The sequence below is a fragment of the Cricetulus griseus genome, chromosome 4 (genome assembly GCF_003668045.3).
Source record: "Cricetulus griseus strain 17A/GY chromosome 4, alternate assembly CriGri-PICRH-1.0, whole genome shotgun sequence".
In the NCBI taxonomy this organism is placed as follows: Eukaryota; Metazoa; Chordata; class Mammalia; order Rodentia; family Cricetidae; genus Cricetulus; species Cricetulus griseus.
In genome coordinates this window covers 80,357,852-80,382,203 of record NC_048597.1, presented here as the reverse complement: position 1 = coordinate 80,382,203, position 24,352 = coordinate 80,357,852, and the positions used below count along the sequence as shown (strand labels likewise).

The window sequence follows — 24,352 nt, the reverse complement described above, 5'->3', positions numbered from 1 at the left end:
AAGCTGTAGAGCATTCAGTTTTAACATGCTTATTCTCAAGAGAGGAATTGGGGACTTCAGCTGGATGTACTTGGCATGGATTTTCCCACATCTAACTGCAAAGTATGAGGCCCCCTTTTAACCGGTTTCTTCATGACAAAACATAATGCAGGCTTTTGCTTTCCACCAAGGCCTTAAACCAAACAACGATTTGAAGAACAATCTTCCAAGGAGAGTCTGTACACTTGTGCTCCACTTTGAAGAACTTATGTGACAAAGACTGCATAGGACAATCTCTCCATCATTAGTATCTTGAATCCCACCTGGAGTCCCTTGTCATGTACGAGGTGAGTCACAGGTTCTGGTGATCAGAAGCAGACACTTTTGAGGGGTCATTACTGTATCTCTTACAACTCCCAACTTGCACTGTTCCTATGAATATTAAATGAGACCCTGTAGACCTGCAGCAGCAGTTTGAGACCTAATCCTGACTGGCCTGGAACTGTATGTATCAGCCCAGGTTGGCCTTGAACTCAGAGATCAGCCTGCCTCTGCTGTGCTGGGATTTACAGGTCTGTACCACCTTGCCCAGTATTAACACAGACTGACACAATGAATGGAAAGAGCTATGCTTCCACAACCTCATTACACCTGACCCATGGCAGATCTCTTTTCCGGGAGGCCCATAGCAGAGGATGCTGGATGGGGAATTGCCCACACCTGTCATCACTGTACCCAAACCACTACCTACACTCTACAAGAGGCATTTTTATTTCCATTTTTGGCATAGCTCAAATGGACAAGACTCCATGGAAACAGAAACAAGAACCCATAGTTCCCACCGCAAGGAAACCAAATTACAACACTGAGCTATAGAAAACTCAATTTTCTTTTTTCACCTCCCTGCCCCAGTCCGTTTTCCACTCCAGTTGCACTGAGGAACATTTAAAAATAGTGACCCCAGCCAGGTGTGGTGGTGTATGCCTTTAATCCCAGCACTCAGGAGGCAGAGGCAGGAGAATCTCTGTGAGTTCAAGGCTAGCCTGGTCTATATAGCAAGTTCCACATCAGCCAGGGCTAGAGAGAGACCCTGTCTCATTCCTTCCCATTCCCACCCCTAAAAGTGGCCCCAATCCTATTCAGTAGTTTCTTTCCAACCAGGCAAAGAATCCCTGTGTTTTTTCATTTAACGACTCAGGATTGAGAGCTACTAATTTCAAAAGACCATAATTTGTAGTTTGGGTATGTGATGCAACCTTGTAATCTTAGCACTTGGGAGGTGGAGGTCAGCCTTGGCTACAAAACAAGTTCAAGACAACCCTGAGTTACAGGAAACTGTCTCAAAACACAAGGCAGGTGGGGCGGGAGAGAAAGTAAACAACATGAATTCAACTGTCATTGAGGGCTGAAAGCTGCAGACTACAATACCCCCAGCTAGAGAGAAGACGGCTAACTTCCAAAGGACTCTCCTTGTTTTTCTAAGACATATCTTTGCACCCCTGCACACACACCACACAGACACTCAAATTTCAATAACAATAACTACAGACATGGCAAAAAGGCTTTTTTTTTTTTTTGTTTTTTTGTTTTTCGAGACAGGGTTTCTCTGTGGCTCTGGAGGCTGTTCTGGAACTAGCTCTTGTAGACCAGGCTGGTCTCAAACTCACAGAGATCCGCCTGCCTCTGCCTCCCAAGTGCTGGGATTAAAGGAGTGTGCCACCACCGCCCGGCTGAAAAAGGCTTAATTTTTTTTCCCCCCTTTTTGGAATGGAGTCTCATTAATGTAGCTCAGGGTGGCCTCAAACTCCTGGCCTCAACTAAGCCTCCCCCTGTGTTTCCCAAGCAGCTGGGCTATAGGCACATGATGCCACTATGCTTGACTTAACACCGGTTTTTAAGTGGATCTAATACATTAAAATAGGATGTTAATTTCTGGACAATGATAAACAAGCTACTTAAAACCCCGTCTTTCCAAGACAGAATAATCTGCAATAAACTCTATCCTACAAGCAGGAAGTATCAGTTCTGAGAAATGACATCCAGATTTGCAATGTGCCTCATGGTTGGCCTTCCATGGGGGCAGTTCCAGGGGTGGTCCATCTCACCCATGTGGGTGATGAGCTTCTTCATCTCGCTTGTATTGAGAGCGGTTCCAATCATCACCTGAGTACGAGACAATAATGGAGAGTTTGACTGAACTTTATTAAGACTGTCTTCAGAAGCACAGGGTTCTCTAAGATGAAACCAGACAAGACCACAGCTCAAAACATTTCTTGAAGAACCTTCCCCCAGAGTCCTGTCTTTTGACAGCTCAGCACTCCACACTTTTGTTGAGCTTCCATCCTTCATGGCTCAGGCTTTGGTAGTACAACCTCTCAAAAAGTGGATATGCACCCTGTTTCTCTCAACAGTCCCACCGTGACTTCACTTCTGTCCTCTAACTCTGGCAACTAGAGTGGTCCGGAATGCCTCTCTCCACTCAGCAGGGCGCAAGGAATTTTATTATTCATTTTATTTTTTGGTGTGCATGTATGCAAGCATACTTACATGCATTTGTGTGTGTGTGTGTGTGTGTGTGTGTGTGTGCAAGCGTGCATCCACGTGTGTAAGAAAACATGTGTGTGCATGTGCATGTGTATACTTGTTCATGCCTGAGTGCATGGAGGCCAAAAGTTGACACTGATGTTTACCATGGTCTATCTTAGTATCTCATTATTTTGGCTAGACTGGCCAGCCAGTGAGTCCCTGGGATTCACAGGTGTCTCCACTTACCTGGAGCAGGAATTGCAAACATGCACTACAACTTGCTTTTTAATGTGAGTGCTGGGGATTTGTATTCAGGCCCTCATGATTGTACAGAAGGCACTTTACCTGCAGAGCCATCATCCTAATCCCTATTCCCCCTCACCCCCCTTGAAGATAGGGTCTCACTATGATTAACCCTGGCTGGCCTGGCACTCACTATAGACCAGGCCAGCCTTTGGAATGACCCTCTTGCCTCTGTCTCCTGAGTGCAGGGCCTATAGATTTGAGTCACCATGCCAGAACAACAGTTCTTTTTAAAAGTCTGTCAGGTCACTCACTGCTATTTCTAGCTTATCCTTGACGCAAGTAAAAGCTTAATGTGCCAGCATATGTGTGTTGTTTGAACGAGAATGGCTCTTGTAGGCTCATATATTTGAATGTCTGGTTCCCAGTTAGTGTTCCGGAAGGGTTAGGAGGTGTGGTCTTGTTGGAGGAGGTGTCTCTCTGGAGGTGGACTCTGAGGTTAGCTACTGCTCCAGTGCCATGTTTCCTACCATTTGATCATGGACTCATCCTCTCAAACTGTAAACAAGCCCCCAATTAAATGCTTTCTCTTATAAGTTGCCTTGGTCATGGTGTCTCATCACAGCACGAGAACAGTAACCAAGATAATATCCTAGTATGCAACCATCTTCTCTGCCACACTGGCACATCACCTCCATGTGCACATGCACAAAGCAAGTTTCAAAACCAGAGAACTAGCTGTCCCTGTGCTTGGGACTTGCTTTCCCTGTATCTTTTTGCAAATCCTCCTTCCTGTAGGCTCCTGCTCAAATGCCCTGCCTATTCTCAGTGAAACAGCATGTTTGTTTTTCTCTCCAGAGCATGAAGAGCTTTGTGACACGCATGTGACAAGTAGATGCTACGGTACACCCCAACATTCTGAGACTCTGAGAAATAGGTAGAGATGGGGATGCAGACAGGCCTAAAGTCCTCTGTTGTAATCTTTCTTCCTAGTATATAGCACATGAAGTGTCCACCAGGTGTCAGCACAGTCCTAGAGCTAGGGACAAAGCAGTGTTCTGCCATACAGGGGACAGAAAGACAAACAAGTTAGCAAATGTCACATATGGCGTGTCTGCAGACAGGAGGGAGCCAGGCATGTGAAAAACAGTGATAGTGGATACAGGTGGGGAATGGTAGGCAGAAAGGGCCTGAGGTGACAGAAGACGGTGATTGCAACCCTTTGGCTGTGGCTGGAGCAAAGTGAAGGAAAAGAGGCTGAAAAGACAAGCAGGGACTGGAATATGTCATGTGGACAACAGTAGATAGGAGGTCCCAGGAAGGTCGGTGCTAGAGACAAGGGAGCTACAACAATGTGTCTTCAGGGCAAGAGCAGAAAAATAATCTATGGCTCTGCAGGCCCTATCACAGACACACAGAAGGATAAAGTGCCTGGCATGACAATTGTGACACAGACCACCTGCTCTGACATTTATTTTCATTGCAGGATAGGATGGTTTTCATCAAGCAAGTATTTGTGAGCAGAAATCAGATCCTGAGCATTTTGGGTGTGTGTACACGCATGCACACTCCTGCTCACATACTAGACAAGTGCTCTACAACTAAGCCACATTAGCAGTCCACAAACAAAACTCTGAGGGCTGGCTAAATGGCTCGGAGTAAAGGGCTTACTGTACAAGCCTGTCAATGTAAGGTTGATCCTCAGAATTCACATAAAGGAAGGACCAACTCTCCACAATATTGCCCTCTGACTTACATACAAGCTCCATGGTATGTAGACACTCCTCCTCCGACCCCATGCTATAATGAAACAAAACTTGTCCCTGGAGTTATTTCACCTATCTGAAAGTTGTGAATCACACTGTCCCAGTTAGGATTATTGCTGTGATGAAAAACCGTGACCAAAAGCAACTTGGGGAGGAAAGGGTTTATTTCATTCACAGTTCCATATAAAACTGAATCATCATCAGAAGCAGTGAGGGCAGGAACCTGGATGCAAGAGCTGATGCAGAGGCCATGGAGGGGTGTTGCTTATTAGTTGCTCATCATGATTTGCTCAGCCTACTTTCTTATAAACCCAGGATCACCTGCCCAGGGGTGCTCTACCTGCAACGGACTGGGCCCTCTCCCATCAATCACTAATTTAAAAAATGCCCTGCAGGCTTCTCTACAACCTGATCTTATGGGGGCATTTTTGTAGTTGAGGTTACCTTCTCTTAGATGATTTTAGCTTGTGTCAAGATGACATTAGACATCCAGCAAACATACTATAGCCCAGACATCTCCCTCAAGCCCCAAACTGTCACATGTTGCTTTTTGACATTCTACTTACTGAACAATGGGGCCTCACATACAGCAAGCCTACAGCAAAGTTTTTTTGTTTTTTTTTTAAGATTTATTTATTTATTATGTATACAGCGTTCTGCCTACATGTAGGCCTGTAGGTCAGAGAGGGCACAGATCTCATTACAGATGGTTGTGAGCCACCATGTGGTTGCTGGGATTTGAACTCAGGACCTCTAGAAGAGCAGGCAGTGCTCTTAACCTCTGAGCCATCTCTCCAGCCCTACAGCAAAGTTCTTAACCCTGTTTGCTTCCCAGATCAAACCAAGAGCTACCAAGACGCCCCACCCCCCCAAATGCAGACCCGGCTGTCATATTATACCAACAATGTGGCTCTCTACATATTGTAACCATCATGAATGTGCTTAACAACATAACCAAACCAAGAGTAGAACTGAGAACTTCCTTGCCCAACCCCCAACCCCCACTCCAAGAGTGGAGCTTATTTTACTTACAGACTTCCGACATGCTCGGGAAGCAAACATCTGCCTGACTCTTGAGGGCCGGCACATGACGCCAGGGCTGTCACTTAGCATAAAGATCAGTTCATCTATATCTTGGGGTCCAAAGGTCCAGTTTTTACTAGTTGGCAAGGAAATCAATTTAGCCCTTTCAGTGACTGGAGCTAAAAGGAAAAAATATTGAGGAAAATCCATTATTGGAGCAAAGCATTTTAGCTCATGACTACTTATAATGAAGACCCACACACCCAAAGGCAGGGCAAGCACAAATGCTTCTCAGCTTTACCCTACAGTCCTAATGGTTAACTCACCATCCTCATCAATGACAAAATCAAAGCCATTCTTTTTGAAGATTTCCAGATTTTCTATCAGCACAGCTTCATTGACAGCAGTTAAGTTCAGAGTCTGGGGACTGGAAAACAGGAGATGCAAACTATATACCAAGGCAAACATTTACCTACAGAGCAGAAAGGAAAGTGAATAGAACTATTGTGGTTGGTTTATAAAATATCCCTTAAAAAGGCCCACATGAACTAGACATGGTGCACAAACCTTTAATCCCAGCACACAGGAGGCAGAGGCAGGCAGATTTCTGTGAGTTTGAGGCCAGTCAAGGTTACACAGTGAGACCTTGTCTCAAACAAACTAAAAGGCTCATCATACAAGGTTTCCTGTTGGGAGCCAAAGATCTGAGGGCTTGGCATGAGATCCTAGGCCATGCTTGGTGGCTACATACTTATATATTAACCTTTACATAGCAGTTCCTTAGAACCTCAGCTCAAGAAAAGAAACAACCCAGTCCTCCACCCACAGGTTCAGTCACCTGGGCAAACCTTCCTGGACTTCTTACTCATGAACTCTTTACCCTGCCAAAATTCTCTTTGTGGCTTCCTAATATCCTGCCTACACTAACACCCGGCGCACAAGCAACCCATTCTACCTCTCCCCATATCCTGCTCTGCCGACTATATAAGCTAGCCTGAGAAAAATAAAGTTTGCCACTTTATCAGAATCCTGACTTGTGGTCGTTCTTTCTGCGTCTCGTCCCCATTCCCTATCCCTGACTCTCTTGCCCCAGGTTGACGTCCTGCAGGTGGGGACAGTTTCCTAAGTGTACCACTTTATACCAGTCCTAATATATTCAGTTACCCTTCACAAACTGGATTTTCAGGCCATCCAGTGAACACCATTTCATATAGCTAAAAAGAGATGATACCTATAAAGAATATATTAGGTGTGAGACTTCAGGCAAGTTGATTAATATCTCTGGGTATGTGCAATTTTATTATTGTGAAATGGTGATGACAACAGCAACTACCTTGTATGTTTGCTTGGATCAAATGAATAAATTGTTTCAACACAGTTTACTATGTAATAGGCACTCAATAAATGGGAACTATGACTATTATTATGTAAAAAGTACAAAAATGTGTCACACAGATTATTATAGCAAAAACCCCACATTTATATAAATGTGCATACAGATATTGGTAGATGCTATTTCATCTCAAATGCTGGGAGGGATGTGAGAAGCAGCACTGGAAATCCTGAAGTCTGTGTGAACTCACGTGATGAGCCTCTGCACCTGGAGCACAGTGTGCTGCTGCAGCATCTCAAAATTGTACTTCTCATCCGCAGCATGCTGGTCCACTAGGAAGAGGTCCTCCTTCAGTTTGGTTATTATAAATCCCAGGTTAAACTGACCCAAGATCTCCATCTCGGCAAACATCGACTTACTGCAATACAAAACATTAAGTTATAAAACATTGTTGAAGATTATTTTTCATTGTAAAACAGAACAATTTAATTAAAAAAAAAAGAACAAAGTACTACAAAAGCACAAAATAGAAAAGTTAACAATTGTACTTTCTTTATAAACACAACATCAATTATCCATACATTCAGTGCTCCAGAGATGGCCTTAGTGACTATTATCAATAATTTGATATGTGTGTTTCTATACCTTTGCTCATACATGAATTTCATTTTTAAAAATGTATCTTCATTCCACTCTATTTTCATCATAGATTTCCACAATTTTTTTCCAAGATGGTTCTTACTACATTGTCTAGGCTTTTGAACTTCTTCTTAGCCTGCCAAATAGGTGAATTATAGGTCCATGCCAACAACACACATCTACTATGTTCTGTTACTCATCCTGACTTCAACTTCACAGTCCTCCTGCTTCAACCTTCCAGGGGCTGGTCCCTGGTTCTTAATGACTGTACTGTAATTCAGTACATATTACACACTATAGTTCATCTAATACATTCTCTTGAAAGATACTTGTTTCTAATCTCATAATGCACAAAAGGCAGCAACAAAACCCAGAAAAAATGCTCATATGATCTAACTTTCAGGGCAAAGCACAGTAAACACAGTGATGTGGAACCAACACTTGATTAACAGATAACTAGCAAGATGCCCTGGGGAACTATCTCAATCTGCTCTGATTCCTAGGATGATGATTTAGAGGAAAAATATGTACTACTTTCATTACTTGGAGTAGCAGAATCTTTGGAAGCTCTCTTTCTACAAAGGATAGAATCTATAGTCAGGCATGGTGGTGCATATCTGCAATCCCAGCACTAAGGAGATTTAAGACAAGACTAAATTCAAAGTCATTCTGGGCTACATGAGGAAATCCTGTTTCAAAACACACACACACACACACACACACACACACACACACACACACACACACACAGTGAATTTCAAGCCAGCCTGGATTATATGAGACCCTGCCTCAAAAAACCTCAAAAAACAAAACAAACAAAACCAGGAAAACTGACATTAAATATGTGAAAGGCAAGGAGGAGTTACTAAATAGAAATATCTTTGCCAAAGGGATTAAAAAGCAAATGAACAATCTGTGGGGTCAAAAAATCAACCCCATATTCAATGTCAGAATTGGAGAAAAGGAGCAATGAGGAGGGAGAAAGACAAAACAAAACAAAACAAACAAACAAACAAAAAAAACACTGGCCAGTCTATCGGGGGCCTGTGATTGTGGAAAAGCCTGTGTGTTGGTCAGCCCCCACAGGAATGTCAAGCCATAGGACAGATCCTGGTGCTGAGGGAGGCCACACTTAAGTCCTAAGCCAGAAAGGAGGGTATCACCTACACAGCACGAGGATCAAAGACAACCAAGATACACAGAGAATCCAACAAAGTCAGCCCCTGGCTTAATCAAAATAACCAACCACAAGCCTGACCTAAATACCATTAAGAACAAACAGTACCTAATCTCTTTTCTGAGTTCATCTTCTGCCGCTTGATTTTCTCCAGGGCAAATCTTGGCCCTAAACTTCCTGTAACTCTGCTTACTGTCATTCCGCTGCTTTTGGTGCTGTAACTGTTTCATCCTTTTAGCTAAAGAACTCATAGAAAAATCAAGGTGCACTACTTTCTTATGAATTTTCACAGCTACATCAACCTGAGCCGATGAGGTGTTGTGAGTACCAAGCAACCTTGGAGGAATGTCAATATTTGAAGGCCTTTCTTCTATCTTGACACGCTTAGCGTTTGAGGAAGAGAGAGGAGTTGGTGGAGGCAAAGCTGTACATTTATATCCATTATCTTCTTGCTTCAAATGGTGTTCTATACCTGAAAGGTGGTGGTCCTTTCCAAGTAACTGCTCACCACAGTCCATGTTCTCCTGTGAAGATCTGTCTTCTGGAGAACTCATTGCATAGTCACTGCTAAAGCTACTGGCCACTTCTGGGGTGCTGAACCCTTCCTCAGAGGTGGCTGAGGTGCTGCTGAGCCCTGAGTCATTTTCTATTTTCACTCTGTCCATACAGTCACCGGGGCTTTCCTTGGAACTCAACATTTTGTCCTGGGAGCCAAGCAGACCACTATCCAAGATGAGATTTGAAGGACAGGAAGATTTTACACCCCTTTTTTGACTTGGATAATTCTGTCTCAGTTCAGGGGTCTCTGGGCCCCAAGACTTGATCTCTGTGGTAGGATGAAGAGAAAAGGCCTCTCTCAGCCTGGAAATGGATGCTACCCTTTTTCCATCTGCTGTGATCTTCAATGAAGGAGAACTGTCTTGCTTTCCTGATACAGGGTTTTCTATTTCTGCAGCATGCATCTTTACTAAGTTACCTAAGCAGAAAGGAACACAGAAGAGCATGATCAAGGGTACTGAAGGCAAACATGAGGACTATTTTCAGGTGAACAGGCAGACACTTCACAAAAGAGGAGGCCAAATTATAAATAAAATATAGCAACTCTGGCAAGAACCCATTTTGAAGGGGATCTAAAGAAGCCTAAATGTGCCCATCAGGGACCCAGCTCTGTTCCTCCATCAGAAATGCCTACCCACGCTGAGCATGACGCTGCACACCTGTGACCCTGCACTGAGGCTTTTCTAGAGGATCTGAGCAGAGTCCCCAGCACCTGTGAGGGTAGCTCACAAGCATCTGTAACTCCAGCTCTGAAGACTCTTCCAGACTCTGAGTATATGCACAAACATGGCACACTCACACATGCATACAGATTTTTTTTTTTAAATATAAAAACAACAACAACAAAACCCAACAGGAAATACTCATGCTTCCTGGAAGACATCTGAGGGTGCTCATGACAGCTCTTTTTTTTTTTTTTTAAGATTTTATTTATTTATTATGTATACAACATGTATATTTGCACACCAGAAGAGGGCACCAGATCTCATAACGGATGGTTGTGAGCCACCATGTGGTTGCTGGGAATTGAACTTAGGCCCTCTGGAAGAGCACTCAGTGCTCTTAACCTCTGAGCCATCTCTCCAGCCCGACAGCTCTTTATTGCAGCCCCACACTGGAAGCAACTTGAAAACTCACATATACATACACAATAACTGCTGATATTTGACTTCGGTGGAATATTGTATAGCTATGGAATGAATGAATGAATGAATGAATGAATGAGTGAATGGCCACATATGACTTTGATGGACCCTATAAAGTAACCACAAAACAGTACAGACTGAATGACTCCATCTCTCGCAGTCTCAGTCTGTTTCTGTCTCTCCTCCTCCCTCTCATTACGGAGCCATAGCTAGGATGGAACTCACTATGTAGACCAGGCTTTCCCTTAACTGTGGGAGATCTTCCTGCCTCAGTTTCACAAATGTTGGGATTACAGGCATGTGTCACTACGCCTGGCCATCATAAACTTAAAAAAAAAAAAAATGTTTATGTGATAGTGTAAGTTCGAACATGCTATGAGTGTGGAGGTCAGGACAACTTCAAGTGACAATCCTCACCTTTCATCTTGAGACTTTTTTTTAAGACAGGTTTTCACAATGTCTCCTTGGTTGTCATGGAATTTGCTATGTAGAACAGGTTGGCCTTGAACCCACAGATATCCTGTCTGTCTCTCCTGCCTGAGTGCAGGGATTAAAGTTATACACCACCATTCACAGCCTCTAGTATACTTTCTCCTGTGACATTTTCTCTTATCAGAAAGATTCTACTTCACGTCAAAAGTCACCACAAGGAAAAAAAGTAAGTATCACAATGACTAAAACTTTTAGAAGGTCACATCACCGTGCTTTTCTTACCTTTAATATCCAACAGAGGCTGCTGGTTGACATTAAATTTGTTTGCATCACTATCGAACATTCCTATCAAGGAGGTCTTTAAAATTGCCAGCAAAAGCTTCTCCTCCTGTAGTAAAATTTGCCTTTTATCTGGAGTCACATTAATATCAACACATTCTAAGGCAAAAAATAATACACGTTTAAGCTCACCTTTAGCAATATCATTTTAAGCATTAACTATTTCATTCATTTGTACTATTAATTAAAACCAGTCAAGGTTAAAATAATGGTGCCCAGACCAGTACTCATAAATTATAAAATTACTTTTTTGGAGTTATATACATGTGTATATGTGTGTGTGCACAAATGTGTGGCTGGACATACATGTGTATGTATGGAGGCCAGAGGTTGACATCAATTGCTTTTCCACCTTATTTTTAAGATAGGGAATGTGATTGAACCTGGAGCTCACCAGTTTGGCTACACAGATTGGGAGATAAGTCCTAGCCACGCTCCTACTGCTACCTCCCAGCACTGGGATTACAAGTGTGCGCTGCTGTACTCAGCTTTTTACTTGTGTGCTGGGGAGCAGAACTATGGTCCTCACACTTGTCCATTAAGCACTTTACCTAACAGGTACTCATAGGGGCAGAAGAGGGTGCTGATTTCCTGAAGCCAGAGTTACAGGCCGTTAGGATGTCAGTGCTGGAACCAATCTCCAGTGCTCTGCAAGAGCAGCAAGAGCTCTTACCTACTGAGCCATTTCTCCAACCCTCCAAATTATGTTTTTTCTTCTTAAGTACTTTTTAATGAAATGGAAAATAAAATGTTCACATCTACAAATAAAGATAAATTATTTCCTTCTAAAAATGTTTGCACACATGTGCATGGACATGTCTATTTTAAGAAAGGTATATATATTATATATATATATATATGTATGCATGTATGTATCTAGAAAATGTGGATCTAAATAAGTCAGAATTAAACAATAAAAAAGAAAAATAAATATGAAATTAAAATTTCAAAATCAAGGAGAACCTGTAAGTATATTTATACTTTTTCTTTGTTCAAGTTTAAAGTTACATTTCTTAATAATACAATGAACACTGTTTCAAATAGAATGCAGGATGGTCAGTATAAAAAGTAAAATTACATCATTATCAGTTGTTTCCTATTCAGTAATATCAGAGCTTTATAATTTCATTTTATTCTTTTAGGAATAGTCCAAAATTTTTACTGAAACTTGAATGGAACTTACCTGAATCAACAGAAATGTTGAGAACAACACATGGATATTGATGCCGATTATACATGTGATAAACCTCATTTACAAGTTTAGAGACCTGTACAAGAAACAAAGATGAGAAAAGAATAAATGTTCTATCCCTGCGCTGTCCTAACCTATCACCAAAGTGATCTATTTCTTTTAAGCTTTATTAAACTCACACAGCATTAAAGCATTTTTTTTTTCCACATAGCGTTTCATGTAGTCTGCTAAGGATAAAGTTGGACTCTGATCCTCCTGCCTCCACCTTGAGTGCTGGGATTATAGCCATAAACCAACACTCCTAGTTTAATGCAGTGCTAGACAGAACCAGGGCTTTGTGCATGCTAGGCAAGCATTCTATCAACTGAGTTATACACCCAGCTTCTTATACAGCTTTATTAAAGTATGAATGGTATGCAATAAACTGCATATTCTTCACTGTAAAATTTAGCTAGGCCTTAACATGCAGACCCCAAATCCCAGGTACTCAAGAGGCTGAGGCTGGAAGATGGAAAGTTCAAGACTACCTTGGGCTACAAAATGAGTTCAATGCCAACTATGATAATTTAGTGAGACTGTGTCTAGTTACATGGGAAAAACAAAAAACAAAAACAAAAAAAAAAGGAAAAAGAGGGGTAGGGAAATAGCTCAGTGATACAACACTTGTCTAGAATGAGTCCCTGGGTTCAGTATTCAGCATTGATAAAGTAACAAAAACCTCTACAATTTGATGTCTTAAACATGTGTAAATATAGACATACACATATACACATTTGTGAAGGCATTCTACAATCAAAATAACAAATATACACACTAATGGTAAGTTTCCTCCTCTTCTTCAAAGTGATTTGTTGGCTTCAGGGGCTTGGTATATAACCCAAGCTATCCTCAAACTCTTGATCTTCTTACCTCAGCCTTCCTAGTACTAGAATTAGGCAAGAACAAACACACCTTGTTAAAAGGCTCAGTAGGTAAAGTGACTCTGAAAACTGACTCTTTCAAGATGTTTTTCCAGAAATTTCTGCCAGGTGTGCTGGTAGACACTTAGAATCCCAGTACTTCAGAGGTGGAGGCAAGAAGACTGAGAGGTAGGTAGGTAGGGGAGACAGACAGACAGGTGCAGTTCAATGTGTGTAAAGCATGTTCAAATATACTTAGGTATGTAGTTATATGATATTATAATGTAATTATTAAATGTCATTACAGACAAATTGTGCTAATTTTAAAGTGTAGAAACTGGGTCACAGTCAGAATGCAATCAAATTTTAGTATCACTAGGGAAAAAAATATCACTGAGGTCACTGTTGCAAGGGTGCAAAGTCAGAGCCAAGTCATTAAAGCCTCATAAGGACATTGTATAATTGGTTCAGTCTAAGGCACAGCTAAACCTGGGGCCTTATTTTCCTATAAAATTGACAAAGGGAAGAGAAAACACACAAACAAATGCATGTGGTCAGTCTGCAATAAAAAGTTTAGATAAATGTTTTGGAATGTTTACTTTCTTCCAGTAGTGATAGGTTTCTTTTCCCCCCACTTTAGTTTTTTGAGACAGTGTTTCTCTGTGTAACAGATAGTTTTTATGATAGTAACTATATTAATAATAAGTACTTTTAAACACACATAAAATTGAAACAAGTATAGACTTTCCTAAATTCATAAGGTAATTTTAAAAAATTACTTATTTTCATGTGTATGGATGTTTTGCCTGCATTATGTCTATGTATCACATATGTACCTAGTGTCTAAAGAGGCTAGAAGAGGGCATCAGATCCTCAGAGACTGGAGTTCAGACAGTTTTGAGTCATTATGTAGGTTGGGGAATTCAACCTAGGAATTGAACTCTGGCTGCTCCTAATCACTGAGTCATCTCTCCAGTCCTCATGTAATATCATTTTAAAGGCATGCTTCTGAGTCAGTTCCAAGTTCCATGTAAATTGTCTGTATCAGATAGTCAAGAAGGGTTGGGGAGATAGCTCAGTCAGTAAAATGTTTGCCTTGCATGCATGAAGCCCGGGGTTCAAGTACTAGTACCACATAAACCAGGTATGGTGGTCAAACCTGTAATCCCAGCACTCAAGAGGAGGTGGCAGAGGAGGACCAGATGTTCATGGCCAGTCCTGGCTACACAGGGAAGTTTGAGGCCAAACAGGGCTACATGAGTCTCAAAACAAGCAAGCAAGCATGTATACAATGAAAAATACCTTTGCTGGGTCACAAGGACGCCGATTGATGAAGAAAAACTGTCTGTCTGTTGAGCTCCTCCCACTACCATGTGTACAGTGTGAAATGAAGCCTGAAATGCTGTCAAGAGGAATACAGGAATGACAGTTCTGGCATGAAAAAAAAAGGTTATAACAGTATAGGACATTTTCTTTTTCCCTTTTAAGGCAGAGTCTCACCGTGTAGTTCATGATCCTCCTGCCTCAGCCCCTAGTGCTAAGTTCCAAGTGTGTGCCATGGTACCCAGCTTATCAGACTACATTCTTAAAACAAAGTTAGAATAGAACAGCTGGTGGCCTGCTCATCAGAATAAACACCACAAGAGTAATCAGTCACACATCCCCTTTCCTTGTAAAAATTGTTCTCAGGGCAAGGAGGATAGCTCAGGTGGTCAGTTATTGTTGTAAGCACTTAGACCTGACTAGATCCCAGAATCCATGTTTAAAAAAAAAAAAAAAAATCTGCTGGGCAGTGGTGGTACATGCCTTTAATCCCAGCACTTGGGAGGCAGAGGCAGGCAGATCTCTGTGAGTTCAAGACCAGCCTGGTCTACAAGAGCTAGTTCTAGGACAGCCTCCAAAGCCACAGAGAAACACTGTCTTGAACACTCCCCCACCTCCCCCCTCAAAAAACAACAACAAAACAAACCAAAACAAATTCATTCTCTGTAAGCATAAAATTCAAATATAATAAAAAAATTTAGCTCCCAAACATGAACTTTTATGTAGGTACTTAAGGTGATGATGAGTTTCTTGCTCTGCATGAGTCCCATCCAAGGACAGTAAAACCTTCACATATACACATGTCCCTCTGTGCTAGTTTTTAACTTGACACAAACTAGAACCACTTTGAAAGAGGGAATCTCAATTGCAAAACTGCTTCCATCAGATTGGCTTGTGGCCACGTCTTGGGGCATCTTCTTGATTAATGATTAATGTGAGAGGGCTCAGCCCACTATGGGGAGTGAGGACCACTCCAGGCAGGTAAGCCTGGGTTGTACAAGTGAACTGACCAAGACTTGGGAAGTGAGCCAGCAAGCAGTATTCCTCTGTGGTCTCTACTTTAGCTTCTTGGCATCTCTTGATAACTGTCTATATTTGATACTCTAAACAATAGAGCTGGGCAACTTTAATAGATCCTAAAAGGTCAAACATTTATACATAGAATAATTTAAAAATTATTATAACTAAAGGAGACAAACTCAACAGAAAACCCTCTTAAAGGTAGCAGTCATCCAACTACTGCTTGAATTAAGCTATAGTATTTTTTTGGGGAAGGGTCAGGTTTCGAGACAAGGTTTCTCTGTGGATTTGGAGACTGTCCTGGAACTAGCTCTAGTAGACCAGGCTGGTCTTGAACTCAAAGAGATCCCCCTGCCTCTGCCTCCCGAGTGCTGGGATTAAAGGTATATACCACACCACCTAGCTGCCATAGTATTTTTTACGATTTCTTTCTTAGCAGTACACAGTCACTTTACACCTTAAAATCACTATTCAAACAAACACAAACAACACCCTGAGGAAAACTGGTTGTAGTTGTCCTGGCAGCAATCAATGTACTTACCAGAAAAGACTATGTGTAGTCTTAGAACAGCTCAGGCCATACTCTTCACAAACAGAGTCACTAGGGGGCAGCTGAACAAAAGGAATGAGGCTCTGCAACTGAAAGAAACAAGAGTAATGGTTATTTCCTAAGACTGACGGCACCAAACTTCAGGGAAAATAAAGGATGTTTGTTAAGAGCAAACAAACAAATAAAATCAATGAATCTTGACAACTACTTTGTAGTGCTTGCTATAATGACTTAAATTTGTTTACTAGAAAAAAAATGAATCACCTGAGCTACTACTTTATGACAGTATGTTTTTCAGAAAGAGAAACAAGGAATATTAAAGAATACAGTGTTTCATTCTTTAAGAATAAAACTGTAAAAATCTTCAGCTCCCAGACATTAACTTTAGCTGTAGGGTACTTAAATATCTCTTTTGAGTTTTAGTCTCTGTGAAGGACAATAAAACCTGCTACAATCACCAGAGCAAAAGAACATTTCTCAAGGGACTGAAAAGATGGCTCAGGGGTTAAGAGCACACACTATTTTTCCAGAAGACCTGAGTTCAGCTCCTAGCACTCATGTCAGGCGGCTTACAACCAACTATAACTCCAGCTCCAGGGGGATTCTATACCTCTGGTCTCTGCAGGCACCAGCATGTGCAGACCCACCTCCTACACACACATATACATAATTAAAACAATAAATCTAAAAACCAAAACATTTTCTAATAGCTGGCCAGCCACTACCTGCTTCTGGCCAAACACAGAGCTGATATTTTCCTTCATGCTGGAGCTACCGCTTGTGCATACCACCGGTTGCCGTTTTCCTTGTCCAAGCTGATTAGTGCAACTTACACGGATGCCTGTTGAAATGATACAGTATGCCTGTAAGACCTGGACCATTTTGGCATACTCCTGTTTGAGAAACACAAATACAAGATTACTTTGATCTACAGGAATTTCGTGGCTACACTTATAACATCCAATTCAAGGTTCTACACAGCCTTGAAAACAAAACAAGGGGAAAAATCATCCCCATGTATACCGTAAAATACACTCAGCTTTGACTTCTAGTCACTTCCCTCCCATTTGCAGTTGGTGAACCATCATCAAAAAGTGCATTTTAAGGGCTGGGGCGCTAACTCGAGTTAAATCCCAGCCTCATGTAACACAGCTGGGTGTGGTGGCACACACCTGAAACTGCAGCACTAGCAAGGTAGGAACAGGAGGATCTCTGGTTATCAAGTCTAATAAAACTTGTGAGCTCCAGGGCTAGATAGAAAGACTTTGACTTCAAACATAAGGTGGAACCTGACAGAGGACACAAAATGTTGGCCTCTGGCCTCCATATGCACATAACACCCCCTCCCCCTTTCACACAAAGTACATTTCTAAGCCAGGTATGGTGGGTGCATGTCTATAATCTTCGAAATTCAGGAGAGTTAAGTAGGAAGATCATGAGGTCCAGGCCAGCCTGGACAATGAGTGGAGCCCTTTCTCAAACTAAAATAAAACAAATACATGTTCTCTGAACTTAGAATGCTTCATTTAGAAATTTATTCTTTTTGTTTTTGATCTCCCTATGTAATTCAAAATGGCCTTCAATTTGAGGTTTTTCTGCCTATATCCTCTTGAATCCACCATTCTGGCTCCTTTATTTGATTTGTTTTTATAAGAAATTTTATCCTTGTTTAAAGGCTAGCATAAACATACAAAGACATTGAAAAAAAATGTTCACTAGTTGGGCATGTTAGCTACCATGGTTATGGTTACTAATTGTCTTCTTCTGTAAGGTTTCTCTCTCAACTTGACACAGTCCAGAGGCATTTGGGAAGAGTTAACCCCAACTGAGAAAAAGCTCTCAACAGACTGGCCTGTGGGGGCATTTTCTTGATTAATGATTGATGTTGTTGGCCCATCTCTGTGGGGGTGGTACAACCTCTGGGCAGGTGGCCCTGGATGGTATAAAAAAGCAGGCTGATGGAGCTGTGGGGAACAAGCAGCAGTATTCTTCCATGGTTTTTGCTCTAGTTTCTGCTTTTTAGAAAGTTTCCCTTGAGTTTCTGAGCTAGCTTCCCTTCATAATGAACTTAATCAGGATACATAAGCTGAAATAAACCCTTCCTCCCCAAGTTGCTTTTGGTCATAGTGTTTTATTTCATCAATAGAAAGCCTAACTAAGACAGTAGCTCACATCTGTAACCCTAGCTTTTAGGAAGCTGAGTCAGGAGGACCATCTTGAGTTTGAGGCCAGTCTGGGCTATGTAGTGAGTTTCAGGTCAGCCTGTGCTATATAGCATGAGATCCTGTCTCAAACTTGAAAAAACCCCAAAGCCCAAACCAAACCAAACCAAAGAAAAAGAGGTTCACTAAAAATAAAGACAAAAAAATAGTGTTTGTTGAAATAATAAGTAACTTTAAAAACTTAGAAACAGGGCTGAAGAGTTGGCTCAAATTTTAAGAGCATTTGTTAAGACCCACGTGGTGTCTCACAATCTTTTGTACCTTTACTCCCAGCAGACTCAATGCTTTCTTATGACCTCAGATGGCCTCAGACATACATGTGGCATACAGACATATATGCAGGCAAAAACACTCATACACATAAAATAAAAAAAAGAACTAAAGCAAACAAACCCTTAGAAACAATGTAAACAACCATTAACAAGAAGCTAATTGAGTTAAGTATATCCATATAATGGAAGAATGACGAAAAGAGAGTACAAAGTTACCAAAAAAAAAAAAGAAAGAAAATTACAATATGTGAAAAGTCAGGTATGCAATAGTATAGCTGGCATGATCCTGCTTCAATAAACCACAGAAGGGCATGGTGGCACACACCTGTAATTCCCCCATTTAGGAGATGGAGGTAGGAATTACCAGGTAAAGGCCAGAACATAGATAATGAAACCACTCTCAAAAAAAAAAAATTTTTTTTTTCTTTTTTTACATTTTTAAAATAAAGAAAATCAACTGATAAACATCTTTTTGTAGATTTCCTACTCATATATTACATTAGCAAAACTTCTGAAGGCTGGGATTGTGAATTTACCAATACCTTTTTAATATTCCTTTGAAATTCTTTATGACGAACAGGTAGTGTATAAAATAAGTGCTGCACGCTGACTGTTGTTCCTTTGGGTCGGGGGTAGGGAATTTTCTGGGTGATTTTCCCATTGTGGTCTAACACTAGTCGAGTCCCAATGCTTGCAGACACATGGCAAGTAGATATAGTGACATCACTGTAAGAGAATGTCAGGGATGGCATGTCTAGTTAGATGCACAAGGGTTGCTGGGATGCAGCTCACAAGTAGAGCACTTGCCTAGCACTTGCTTCCAACTCACAGTTCAATCCCCAGCATTGCAAGGGGTCTCTGTGTGGAGGAACCTAAGGAACTCACAAGGGTTAGGTGCAGAAAAGCTGTTCTGCTTTCCTTTCTTTTAGAACTTTCTTGAAAAGGTTCTATTCTCTGAGACAATTTAGGTTTTAATAAGTAAGGAATCATCATAAGATCTAGAGTTGGGCCCAGAGGATGGTGAGACAGTTTTATAAATGCTTTGTTCTTGTGAAGGATTTCATTCTTTAGGTTGAGTTGCAAAATAATGAAGGATTTCAAATTCTATTCTCAAAGCTTTATTTCTCAATTTAGTGACTAACAAAACTTTCGCAAAGAATCCAAAAGACATAATTATAAAAATTTATAACTTCACTGTAATTAAATAGGGCTTTCATTAATTTTTTTCCTAAAAACTGAAAAACTAAAGTTGATGGTACTCATAATTTATCATCTATCATTACTTTATTTTTATTTAATTTTGCAGTGCTATTTGGTTGACCCCAGGCATCATGTACTGTAGGCAAGCACTCTGCTGCTAAGCTACACCACCAACCTTTGTGATAATTCAAGGGTGATAAATAACTGTTTTAAGACAGGCAGTGACTTTTTTACAACTTTATCTGCTTCATTTCATTCCTTTATTTCTCACGGTGGCAGTCAGATAAAACAGAATTCAGAAGTTAGTGTCAGATATTCCAATAGTAAAGGGAAAGCCTCAAAGATTCTAATCATGCTTATACATTTTAGAAGTTTTTACATAGAGCATCAGATTGATGAACATGAGAAGCATCACCTCAGTGCACAGAGTGAGCTCAGAGCTTCTCCCCGAAAGCCAAATGTTTCAACCTGAGTCAGGTCGGCAAACTCTTGAATCTTAGAAGTGTGATGTTTTAGAGCTGAAAGGGAGTGGAAAGACCAAAAATGTCTTCAGTGACAGACCTAAGGACATATACAACATCTATCACAATATGTGGTGTAAAACAGTGTTACTCAAACTTCTGAGACACATGGAAACGATTGCTTTATTATTTCGAACATTTATCTTACCTAGACCTTCAAAGTTTTCCTCTTCTACCCCACATCCATTGTCTGAAACTTCAATGAGGTCCACCCCATAGTCTTTAAGCCTTAGATCTGAAAAATTCAACATATTTATTTTTCAATGATTAATCCATGCTAAAAGCTTTGATGTTGACAATATTCATAACAGAGAATGCAAACTTAGCAGTCATGTCTACACTTTTACTTAAAGATACTGCTGTATTGTGAGGGGTGTGTGTACATGTATGTATGTGGCACTGAAGATCAAGCCTAGGATGCTACGGATGCTAGGCAAACACTCTACAACAGAGTCACAACCCTAGCTCTGCATGTTTTGTTTTTGAAAGTCCTTCTGGATTATTTGTAAACCCAGATTAAATAATTTACTTACTTAAATTTTGTGTGCATTAGTGTTTTGCCTGCATGTATTCTATGTGAAAGTGTTGAGTACCCTGGAACTGGAGTTACAGACAGTTGTGAGCTGTCATGTGGGTGCTGGGAACTGAATCAGGTCCTCTGGAAAAGCAGTAGTGCTCTTAACTGCTGAGCCATCAATTCAGCCCCACAAACCCAGATTAAATAGTTGGTTTATTATTATTATTTCAAAAGGAATGCTTTTAATATAGTCATTAAGAAGAATAGGCTCAGGTGAGAGGGCTCAGCAAGCCTAGGCTCACAACCAAAAATATAACAACTCTGCAATCAGAGTTCCTAGATCACATTTTAAGACCTTTATAGCCTCAATAAAATCAAATTCCTGGTACTTCTGTTTCCTCCTCTCTATAACAGAGATAGTAACTCCCAAATCATAAAAGTCTACATACTAAATAAGACATTCCATAGGTAATTCTTAGCACAATGCCTACACACAGTGTAACTTAATTCTTATTCCATGCTAAATATTAGGCACAGAATTGTATACAGTTTTCTCTGATTTGAAAGATTCCCTCCAGGATACAGCAGGCTCATGAGACTCCAGAGGTCAATAAATGTCAAAAGTCTGGGGAAGCTGAAACTCCGGCTGGCAAAGCTCCTGGGATGCAGCCTTCAGGGATCACCACTTAAGTGGGGGCAGGTGTTTTGGTAATATAGTTGCTTTTGAATCATTCCTGATCCTGTAAATAACCCCCTCCTCCATATTTCTGTTAGTAACATCAATGAAAACTCATTAATTCAACAAGTTGGAATGTGGCATACCAGTTACTTTGGTCTGTCAGAGATCCCTATCAATGGTGAGTGAACCTGTGTGTGTTGTATTTCCCCAGGAAAAGTCTCTCACACAACAACTAAGTGCTAACTTTAAAATAATAATTATTGGCATGGCAGTATTTGATTGTTTTCTAACAGTTCAGTAATGTTTCTTAATTAACACAATGACTATTTCTTGTTGCTTAAAACTTTTCAAACTTACCAATACTGGTAGCACCAGCATCCACACTATTTTCTATCAATTCCTTCACAGCAGTGCTTAAGCTGAGCACCACCTGCCCGGAACAAATTTGGTGGACTGACCTCCCGTCAATAGGCTTGATGGCCTTAGCACGTTCTGTACTAAAAAATCAAATCAAATCATACAGACACAAAGCAAATATTTAGATAAAGCAGATAACTTATTTTCACGATGGTAAATGATTCATCTGTTACTAGTCTAATCCTTCCTTTCTTTTTTTCTTTCTTTTGAACAGGGTTTCTCTGAGTAACAACCCTGGCTGTCCTGGAACTGGCTTTGTAGACCAGGCTGGCCTCAATCTCACAGAGCCCCACCTGCATCTGCCTCCTGAGTGCTTGGACTAAAGGCAAGCACCACCACTGCCCAGCTAGCCCCATTCATTATATGAGCACACTCATTATACTTGCAGATATTAATGTTGTACAATCTTTAAACATCTGTTAATAGATATTTAAAACTATCCTATGTTGAAATTCTAATTATACATGCATCTACGTGGAGACATGTATCTCTCAACCTATGGATCAATAAGCTTTTGCGACAATGAGATTCTTGAAAAGTTAAAGCAACTTTTTTCTTTCTTTTACACAATTTGTAAAAAGTTAAAGTTGCTTTTGAAAACTGAATCCAAATCCAAGCTGCCTACACTGCTCTGAGGAAAGTCCTCAAAGTTCACGTCTGAGACAAGGGCTCTACACAGCCCAGAGTGGCTTAGCATTCAAGGTCCTCACCTCAGCCTCCCAGATGATAGGATCATAGTCCTTCACTACCCACTCAGCTGTTCAAGATTCTTGCTGCTGTGCTGGCTTCAGAGTTTAATCACTAGCTTGTCTCCAATCTATTCTTGCTACTATTCCTTCTGGCTTGCTTTTTGTTTCTTTTGACACAGGGTCTACTCTAGCCCAGGATGGCCTCAAACTCCCTGTGTAGTTAAGTGTAATTAAGAACTCCTGATCCTCCTGCTTCCACCCCACCAGTGCTCTGATTACAGGGGTGGGCCAATGAACTTGGTTTCCATCAGTTATTTTTGTAATCACAAATCCAGCCAAACAATACTCAGGCTTAAATTTTTAGTGGTGCGCATTGTCTATGAGGTTTAAAATCTAGTGATGATTAGGTTCCAATTTACTATCATCAATTCTCCTATGGTTTAGTCACAGTAAAGAATGGTTTCCTGACCATGAAAAGCTCCACTAAAATGTGATGGAACACAGGTGCTTCCTTAGGTGAGAGATCTTTGGGTATTTTCCATAGGGTTTGACACATACTAGACTTCCAAAAACCTGATGAAACAAACTTTTCTCTTCATTCTACCTTTCATAGAAGAATTTCACTTGTTTAGCCCGGGGATGGTTTTATCACAGCACTCAGGTATCTGAGGTAGGAGGATCCTGAGTTCAAAGCCCTACGTCAAAAACAAAACAATTTTGCCGGGCCTTGGTGGCACACGCCTTTAATCCCAACACTTGGGAGGCAGAGGCAGGCAGATCTCCTGGTCTCCAGAGCGAGTGCCAGGATAGGCTCCAAAGCTACACAGAGAAACCCTGTCTCAAAAAACCAAAAAAGAAAAAAGATTTTTTTCACTCGTCTGTAACGTCTAACTGCAGAGGATCTCACATAAAATTCAAACTAGTTTATTTTGCAACATGTCTATTTCCGGTACTTTTGAGTGTGGGGAAGTCGTCGCAATATTTAAATACATATAGCAAATCTGCATCTACAAATCTGTCACTGAAAGTAACTGTGACTTGGATGACACTTGTGAACAAGATAGCAAATACACAGAAGCATCACAACTTAATAAAAGCTAAAAAACCTACTGACTGCAAAGTCAACGTAAGCTTTGACTTACTCTCCAAGTCTTAATTATAAAGACTCAAAAGAAAAACCCGAATTTTGTCCATAGTAATTTATTTTCATGTTCGGCTTTAAATCCACGGGCCTGTGGCTCGAGGAGGCCTAGGGATCGCTTGGGGCTTTCAGCTTCCTCACAGGGAACCAGGCCCAGCGTGAGAAGAACGCCGCTCTGGGTCCGCGAGCTTGACCCGCGCCTCAGCCACTTCCGGTCCTTTCGAGGAGGCCGAATACCGGGAACTCCAGGGAATGCGCCCAGAGGGGAGACTGCAAGCCCGGCTCACCTGGCGCTCTCGGTTGGCTCCATGGACTTAGTAATCCTCCAGTCTCAGGCACTGCAGGAGAGTTCGCGCCGGTGCTCTCGTGGAGATTCATCTCCTGGGACAGCCATTGGCTGCTTTTGACATGGAGCTCCGCCCCTTCCGGGAGGGACGGGGAAGGCGTGTCAAGAACTCGTACCTTTGATTGGCTATTTCAAAGGTCGAGTTGGTTACGTCATTACGCCCTGGCCAATAAAGACTCACGGATTTCTTCCCCCTCCCCCCCC

The 24,352-nt window shown here is 41.2% G+C and overlaps 2 protein-coding genes across 3 annotated transcripts in view; both read right to left on the bottom strand.

Annotated features, from left to right (window-relative positions):
- The window catches only part of LOC100764430 (radial spoke head 10 homolog B), a 50,397-nt gene extending 48,259 nt beyond the window's left edge, over positions 1 to 2,138 (bottom strand). Inside the window, exon 1 of the mRNA XM_035443151.1 lies at positions 2,085 to 2,138. The gene's annotated coding sequence lies outside the window, so the exon portion shown is untranslated. The remainder of the gene's footprint in view (positions 1 to 2,084) is intronic.
- Positions 1,665 to 24,319, bottom strand: Pms2 (PMS1 homolog 2, mismatch repair system component). 2 transcript variants are annotated; one of them, XM_027413589.2, is made up of 15 exons: positions 24,090 to 24,319; positions 21,913 to 22,047; positions 20,508 to 20,594; positions 20,254 to 20,356; positions 19,181 to 19,364; positions 16,870 to 17,037; positions 16,136 to 16,233; positions 14,554 to 14,653; positions 12,344 to 12,428; positions 11,104 to 11,259; positions 8,795 to 9,662; positions 7,121 to 7,288; positions 5,864 to 5,964; positions 5,547 to 5,716; positions 1,665 to 2,142 (listed from the first exon to the last, which is right to left on the bottom strand). In XM_027413589.2, exons 1-15 carry the CDS (start codon positions 24,178 to 24,180, stop codon positions 1,999 to 2,001), a joined length of 2,658 nt encoding a protein of 885 aa, XP_027269390.1. In that variant the 5' UTR covers positions 24,181 to 24,319; the 3' UTR covers positions 1,665 to 1,998. The 2 variants fall into 2 exon arrangements, with proteins under 2 accessions (XP_027269390.1, XP_027269391.1); XM_027413590.2 differs by having other exon boundaries at positions 21,913 to 22,052; positions 24,090 to 24,244.
- Positions 24,320 to 24,352: the final 33 nt, after the last annotated feature.

Excerpts from the sequence above, each read along its gene's own strand:
- Pms2 (XM_027413589.2), bottom strand. The coding sequence starts at position 24,180 with ATGAATCTCCACGAGAGCACCGGCGCGAACTCTCCTGCAGTGCCTGAG. Across the intron at positions 11,260-12,343 it reads CAACATTTCTGTTGATTCAG|AATGTGTTGATATTAATGTG; the intron begins GTAAGTTCCATT and ends TTTTTGCCTTAG. Across the intron at positions 9,663-11,103 it reads GCCTCTGTTGGATATTAAAG|GTAACTTAGTAAAGATGCAT; the intron begins GTAAGAAAAGCA and ends CTTTCTGCTTAG.